Source organism: Myotis davidii, unplaced genomic scaffold (assembly GCF_000327345.1).
Source record: "Myotis davidii unplaced genomic scaffold, ASM32734v1 scaffold847, whole genome shotgun sequence".
NCBI lineage: Eukaryota > Metazoa > Chordata > Mammalia > Chiroptera > Vespertilionidae > Myotis > Myotis davidii.
The window spans coordinates 96881-105129 of NW_006298049.1; the positions used below are offsets into that span (position 1 = coordinate 96881).

General features: G+C 35.6%; 1 protein-coding gene and 1 pseudogene across 6 annotated transcripts in view; both read right to left on the bottom strand.

The window, feature by feature from the left end:
• SOS2 (SOS Ras/Rho guanine nucleotide exchange factor 2) overlaps nt 1–8249 on the bottom strand; it is an 86070-nt gene that overhangs the window by 50013 nt on the left and 27808 nt on the right. For all 6 annotated transcript variants that reach the window (XM_015570489.1, XM_006773754.2, XM_015570486.1 and 3 more), the window contains 2 exons: nt 4606–4749; nt 1614–1724 (listed from right to left, as the gene is read on the bottom strand). In XM_015570489.1, coding sequence (XP_015425975.1) covers nt 1614–1724; nt 4606–4749 — 255 coding nt within the window. The remainder of the gene's footprint in view (nt 1–1613; nt 1725–4605; nt 4750–8249) is intronic.
• LOC102762962 lies at nt 6168–7761 on the bottom strand (annotated as a pseudogene).

The following is an 8249-nucleotide window of genomic DNA, read 5'->3' on the forward strand; positions in this document are numbered from 1 at the left end:
CACAGGAGCTGCCCCCTGGTGGTCAGTGTGCTCCCACAGTGGGAGCACTGCTTAGCTGACCAAGGGGTGCCAGATGCCAGGCTCACAGCTGGCAAGCACAGCTGTGGTGGTGCAAGCCTCTCCTGCCTCCAAGGCAGTACTACTGAGTGGTGGCGGAGGCAGGCGCAGTGGGGCAGGATAAGCGGGAGCGGTGAGGCACCTGGCCCGAGTTCAGGCTCCTCCCCAGCCGCCTGCTGCTTCACGCACTACTACATCCCCCGGGGGATGTCAGACTGCAGGTTTTGGCCTGATGCGGGGATCCCTGAGAGGTCCTGGATTGCGAGAGGGCACAGGCCAGGCTGAGGGACCCCACTGGTGCATGAATCCGTGCTCCGGGCCTCTAGTATGTATGTATATACATGTGTGTGTATGTATCACATAGACACAGACAACAGTGTAGTAATAGCCAGAGAGAAAGGGAGGTGGGGAGTGGATTGATGTGGGCAAAGGGGGAGAAATAAGGATGGAAAGGGAGTGATAGGCAAAGGATGCAGTATGCAGATAATATTTTATGGAGTTGTACACTTGAAACCTGTATGGTTTTATGAACCAATGTCACCCCAATAAATTCAATGAAAAAAACAAATATGAAGTCATGAGCATATAGGCAGTAGCTAAAGCAAAGGGTATAAATAAAGTCACTCAAGAAGAGCATTAGAGGGACAGAAAATCAGAGGTTGACCATGGAGCCTGCAATTAAGGAGACTGAGAAGAAGAAATCAGAGAAGATGAAAATTAGGAGAAAGTATCATGGGAGCCAAAAGGACAAGAGGAGGACTCACAAATATTACAGACATAAATATGAAATAAAAATATCCACTTGGTTTCATGGTTAAGTTCATTGTCAAGGCAGTTTTTATTGTTATACCCTGATTAAGACACAAGTGGTAGAAGTTTAATGAAAAATGGTAAAAAGTAATATGAAGATAATTGGCTACAAAGGGGGAAAAAACAAAAAAAGAACATGACAAGGTTCATTGCTTGTTTTAAGAAAATAAAGATTTGACCATATTAATATGCTAAGGGAGAAGAGCCTGTCTAGATCAGGAAGTTTCTACGGCAATAAGTAGTAAAGGATCATCAATGCCAACATAATCTTCGTTTAGTGTTAAAAAGTAAAAATATAAATTTTGTCTCCACTTACTTTCACTTTATCTAACTGTATTACTGAACCAATTAACTTGTATACTTCCCATTAATATATTTATCTCCTTAAATTATAGGCCTGATAGAGAAATTGGTATGAGTACACATAAGGATATTCTCCATCCTGATGATTTCAGTTCTATCTTGTTGAAAATAAGAACCTGAAATAGCTCTCCATAATCATCTCTATATCCCAGATCTAGAATTTGCCAGATCAGTATGTGTGATGGCATTCTTTAAAAGATTTCTATATTAAAAACAGATTAGTTTTTTCAATCTAAAATAGGGTTAAAATGAACAGATTTTGAAAGATTGGTGACAATTTTCCTCAGTTGCTTTGTGAAAGATCCTAGAATTACAAATATTTAGAATGAATTGGTAAAATAGTTCTTTAGTTGCTTTACTTTAAAAAATGACTTTAAATTTACCTGAAAGTGTAGAGCCACTGCAGGTCTGGCCATCAACTTACTGAAATGTTCATTAAATTTTGGTGAAAGAATGTCCTGTGATAATGTTTCATAAGGATCAAATGCTTGCTCCTATTTTTTAAAAAAGAAAATGTGTTAGGTTTAAAAGATCATCTTTTCTATTAATATGGCACAGATTATTTAATGGCAAATTTTTTACAACTCTTTGCCATCTACTTTAGAGGGACAAACAGTAACTATGGCTGTAACTGTGAATTTTTAAAAAATGTAAACAATGACCTTGAGACCTTGAGCTATTGATTACAGGAAGCTACTAGTCTTAAAATAGGTCACTGACTTTGTGTTCACAAGTATCAAACTATTAAAATGCTTATGCACATTACTCCCAATAAGTAAAAAGTGTATCTATTAGTAAAAGAAGGCTGAGATTTGAAATTTCAGTTAGTCTTGCCTACGTTGAAATAAGTTTATACTTAGGATACTTTCAAAGAAAGCAAAAAGTGATACCGCTCTTTGATGGTACTGTTCTTTTGGATAAAGATTAGAAAAAGAAAGCAAAGACTAATATACAGTAAAATAACAAGACAAAAACTACACATATTTTGTCCAATGTTTATATTTAAATTCCTACTATTTGATAATAATCAATATTTCCAATGTTTAGTTAAAACTAAGAGGTTTGTTTCATTTCTGTATTTTAAAAAATATAGCATGTTTTTCAGAAATAACAAGTATTGGCAAGAATGTAGAGAAATTGAAACCCTCATCTATTGCCAGTGGTAATGTAAAATGGTATAGCCCCTATAGAAAATATTTTTGGCAGTTCCTCAGAGAGCTAAACAAAGAATTACCATATGACCCAGCAATTCTACTCCTAGGTATGTACCCCAATGAACTGAAAACAGGGACTCAAACAGATACTTGTGTAACAATGTAATTGCAGCATTATTCACAATAGCCAAAAGGCATAAAAAAACCACAAGTGTTCATCAATAAATAACTAGATAAACAAAACATGATATATACATACAATGCTCAACCATAGAAAGAAATGGAGTTCTGATACATGCAATGACATGGATGAACCTTGAAAACACTGTTAAGTAAAATAAGCAGACACAAAGAATATTGTATGATTCTAGTTATATCAAATATCTAGAATCAGCAAATTCATAGAGACAGAAAGTAGATTAAAATTACCCATGGTTGGAGGGTGGGAAAAAGAGGGAGTTGTTGCTTAATGAGTAGAGTTTCTGTTTAGAGTGGTAAAAAAGTTTTGGAAATAGATAATGGTAATGGTTGTATAATATTGTGCATTTAATTAACGACACTGAATTGTATACTTAAAAGTGGTTAAAATGGCAAATTTTTAAATATATATATTTTACAACAAAACAAAAATGCCTGGCTGGCGTGGCTCAGTGGTTGAGCGTCAACCTGTGAACCAGGAGGTCACGGTTCAATTCCAGGTCAGGGCACATACCCAGTTTGCAGGCTCATCCCGGGTGGGACTGCAGGAGGCAGCCAATCAATGATTCCCTCTCATCACTGATGTTTCTAATCTCGCTCTCTCTCCCTCTCCCTTCCTCTCTAAAGTCAATAAAATAATATTTTTGTAAAAATTAGAAAATTGTTTTTGAACCATAATATCTTTAAGAGTATAGCAGGCAAGCAAACTACAAATTAATATGCCAAGTTATCACAATATAAAAACTTTCTAATAAAAAGCAAAGCTGAATATTTTGGTTAGGCATCAGTAACTGAATATTTTCAATACTATATTTCATTGTATATAAAACTGATGTAATAAAAGTGACCTATATTTTCAGAAAAATTTAAATAAAAATTAGAAAATTTACATGAACTCTAAAGATGTACTTTGAAAATCCTGTTTTCCAAAAGAAATTAAAAAGAAATGGCCAATGAGTATGACAAGATGTTCAACATCATTAGTTAAAAAAAACACACAACAACAGTGAGATGCTAGAGTTTCTTTTACCACTAGCAAAAATGCATAATCTCAGAGTTAGTGGAAGTGTGGGGGAAAAAGCCTGCATATACGTACTAGAATTTATTTGGAAATAAATTTGGCAAAATGTTTCAAAGTTCTAAAAACATACCAAGTCTTTAGTACTACAATTCCTCGTCTACGAATATATTCTAAAACAATTATTAGACTATGAAGTCACAGTATGAATATGTTTGTTGCAGTATTATTTACAATAACAAAAATGGAAACAACATACATGCCTAATGATAATAGATAGTTAAAACGTTATGGTGTCTCCATAACAACGTGGTACTATTCGGACTTTAAAAGTTGGGCTGAAGTACTTTTATTAACCTGGAAAACAATTGTGATATATTCATTGAAAAAAATAAAGCAGGTAATAAGAGAGTGAGATCCTATTTTTGTAAGTACACATATGTATGTGTGTGTAGAAAATACTGTATGTTATAAGGATAACTTCTGCGTGTTGCAAAACGGAGTGATTTTTATTTTATTTATATTTAACTCTTTGTGATTATTTTTACAGTGAATTACATTACTTTTATAATAATTTAAGACAACAAAATGATTGTCACTTTGGAAACAAAATTAAAATGCAAACTTCCTTTTCAAATTTTGGAAATTAAGACTAAAATTCACAAAAGCTAAACAGCTCTGGTCAATAAAGTTTCTTTTACTTAAAATGCATTTGCCATTAAGAAAACTTAAAACTTACTATTCTATCAACTTTCACTATAAGTATTATCATACACACACTATAAAGTGTCATTATAAGTACCGCGCGCTAACCGATTGCGCCACTGGAGCTCCTATAAAGTGTCATTATAAATACAGTGTACTGTACGTTGCTATTGGTTAAATCTTAAGTATTTTTTATACTAGCCGGTAGTGTCTTCTAATTTTCACCAAAAACATCTTACTAAATTTCTTAATAACAGCATTTAAGATTTAAATGAGAATAAAGTAGTTTTATAAACTTACTTCTGCCAAATCTTCAAAACAGCTGCCAGCTAAGGGGTGAGGACTGCTCTCATCAGTCATTTCAACTGTGTCTTCAATCAAACCTAAAAGTTTTATTGTCAACTCATGTATATCTGATATGTTACTGAAAATCTTTTCAATGTCCTGAAAAAATAAAAAAGGTCAAGATGCAAGGTTGAGAATTTTGTTTAAAAGTTGTTAAAGTAATATAAATATTAAGGGCGTAGCTTACCCAATCACTTACTAATATATTCCAAGACATATAATATATTCTAAAACATAGCAAAAGTGAATAACAAATAAGAAAGGGAAATTAAAAGCCTTTGGATTACACATAATAAATTTATTGGAAAATATAGATTCTGGAATAGTTTTTATAAAATTTATTTTTCAACTGCAGTTGACATAAAATATTATATTAGTTTCAGGTATACAATTATGTGATCAAACATTTCTATACCTTATAAAGTGTATATAAGTCTAGCACCAATAAGTCTAGTACCAATCTGACATCATACATAGTACTTATAATATTATCAACTATATTCCTTATGCTGAACTTTGTATCTCCATGACTAATTTTATAACTGGCAATCTGTGCTTCTTAATCCCTTTCACCATTTTTACCCATCCCCTACCTCCTCCCATCTGGCAATTACCAATTGTTATTTATATCTATACGTTGTTTTTGTTTCTGTTTCAAATTCCACAAGTGAAATCATATATATCTTTCTCTGTGTGACTTATTTCACTTAGCAAAATACCTTCTAGGTCCATCTATGTTTTTGCAAATGGTAAGATTTCATTTTTCATGGGTGAGTAATATTCCATTGTACGTATGTACATCTTTATGCAGTCATCCACTGAAGGATACTTTGGTTGTTTCCATATCTTGGCTACCATAAATAATGCTGCAATGAACACCTGGATATAAATACCTTTAAAAATATTTCAAAATTTGGGGGTAGGCATCTAGAAGAGAATCCAGATTGCTGTGTCATATATAGCTCTATTCTTAATTTTTTGAGAACCCTCCATATTATTTTCCATAGTGAATGTACCAATTTACATTCCCACTAGCAGTGTATGAGGGTTCCTTTTTCTCCATATCCTCTCCAACACTTATTTCCTATCTCATTGATAATAGCCATTGAGGTACCATTTCACTGTGGTTTTGATTTGCATTTCTCTTATAGCTAGTGAAGTTGAGCATCTGTTCATTTATCTGTTGGCCATTTTTATATCTTCTTGGGAAAAAGTTCTGTTCAGGTCCTCTGCTTAGTTTTTTATTTTTATATTATCATTATTTTTAAAATATATTTTTAAAAATTGATTTCAGAGAAGAAGGCATCAACAATTAGAGAGAATCATTGATCAGTTGCCTCCTGCACAACCCCTACTGGGGATCACGGAGAGAAACATCAATGATGAGAGAGGATCATTGATTGGCTGCCTCCTGCACGCCCCCTACCAGGGATCGAGCCCACAACCCGGGCATGTGCCCTTGACCAGAACTGAAGCTGGGATCCTTCAGTCCACAGACAGACATTCTATCCCCTGAGCCAAACCAGCCAGGGCCAGTTTTTTATTTTTTATTTATTTCTTTAAACAGATCAAGTATTTAATTAGATTCGTCATGTGATATTTAGAACACCAATTTGTGAGAATAAGTCCCATTTGTGAGAGCAAAGACAGAGAGAAGGTAGCCCTGGAGCTAAGAAACAGCTTTGAATTTTGGCAGAATTTGCAAGTCCACCGTTTTCTGATTAAACTTGCACTGTTTTATAATCTCATATTTCCCTCTCTGTCAAAGAGCTCACCATCCTGGTGTCTAGGCTTGTGCAGCCTCTTCTTTTAAAAATAAATTATTTTAAAATCTTTATTGACTTTTTGAGAAACACTGATGTGAGACAGAAACACACATGCCCCTACTGTGGATCAAACCCACAGCCCTGACAATGAATTGAACTTGCAACCTGGGTATGTGCCCTGACTGGGAAACGAACCTGCCACCTTTTGGTGTGGTAGACACTCCAAAAAAAATGAGCCACACTGGCTAGCTTCTTCTTGAAATAAGCATCAATGAAATGTTTGGGGATTTTCACACCACTGATACCAATTTTAGTGGAGGTGGTGATGACAAATTTCTGGTGTGTTCTATGCCTTTGTAGAGGAACTCAATTTAGGGACAGAGGTCCAGTCATAAGTAGCAAGCTATTGTTCAAATGCTCAGGAAAACCACCCTCTTGTCTCTGTGGTGCCCAGTGAGGATAATAAGAATGGTCACTGGGGAATGATGCTGGCCCACAGTTTTCTTACAGGTTAATTGAAGTGTTTCTGGTTGTGGTTCAACAGCTTTTGATGTGCATCGTCAGTAGAATAAGATCTAGGCATTTTGCTAAGTTTAACCACTTGGGTACCATCATTCTTCTTGCCACCAAATGGTTTTTTGATGGTATCAAGAACTTTCTCCTTTCACTTTTTAATCCTTGCTTTAGCTGCTGAATACTTCCTCTTGCAAATGGCCTTTCAGGAATGCATAGCCCACTGGGAATATATACCAATTACTCTCACTAGCACAGGGTTTAGCTGTAGTGGGGCTTCCCCTTCTTAGGTGTGTTGACCTCGAGTTACCCTTCTTAACCTTGCTATCAGCATCAGTTTTCTTGGCTTCAGGTTTTTCTCCTTAGTATCCAGCTTCTCATCTTTTTCACTCACCATCTAGCAAGTTGGGAACGAGGCTCTGCCCATTTTTTAAATTAAATTATGTTTTTATTGTTGTTAAAGTTGTATGGGTTCTTTGTATATTTTGAGTAATAGTCCGTTTTCAGTTTACAAACATTTTCTTCCATATGGTTGGTTGCCTTTTTGTTTTGTTTATGGTTACTTTTACTGTGTAGAAGCTTTTCATTTTTATGTACTCCCATTCATTTATTTTTGCTTTTGCTTCTTTTGCCTTTGGGGCCAAGTTCACAAAAGCCTCTCTGAGATCAAGGTCCCTAAGTTTAGCACCTATGTTTTCTTCTATGTATTTTTATTGTTTCAGTCTTTAATCCATTAAATTTTTGCATTTGGTGTCCAACAGCAGTCTAGTCCTGGCCGGTGGCTCAGTTGGTTGAGCATGGTCCTGTGTACCAAAAGGTCACCAGTTCAATTCTCAGTCAGCACAGGGACTAAAGGGTCCCAGTTCTGATTTCAGTCAAGGGAATTGCAGGCTCAATCCCCAACCCATGGATGTGTATGGGAGGCAACCAATCAATGTTTCTCTCTCTGTGTCTATCCCCCACCTTCCACTCTCTCTAAAATCAATGGGAAAATATCCTTGGGTGAGGATTAACAAAAAACAAACACACAAAAAGACAGGAGAAAGCATGTCTTTTCTAGACCATACATCTTTTTCACCATCTTCAAATGAACGACAATAAATCTAAGATGCTACATAGCAGAAAAAGAGATTTCATTCCAGTATAATTCCCCTTTCTCATTTTGCATCAAAATCTCATTATCATCAAACTTATTACATCTATACCTAATAAAAGGGTAATTAGACCGGACATCTTCCGGACAAAGCCATAGTGGCAGGGACCTAGGCAGAGGCGGTTAGGGGGGGATCAGGCCAGCAGAGGGGAGCAGTTAGGGGGGGA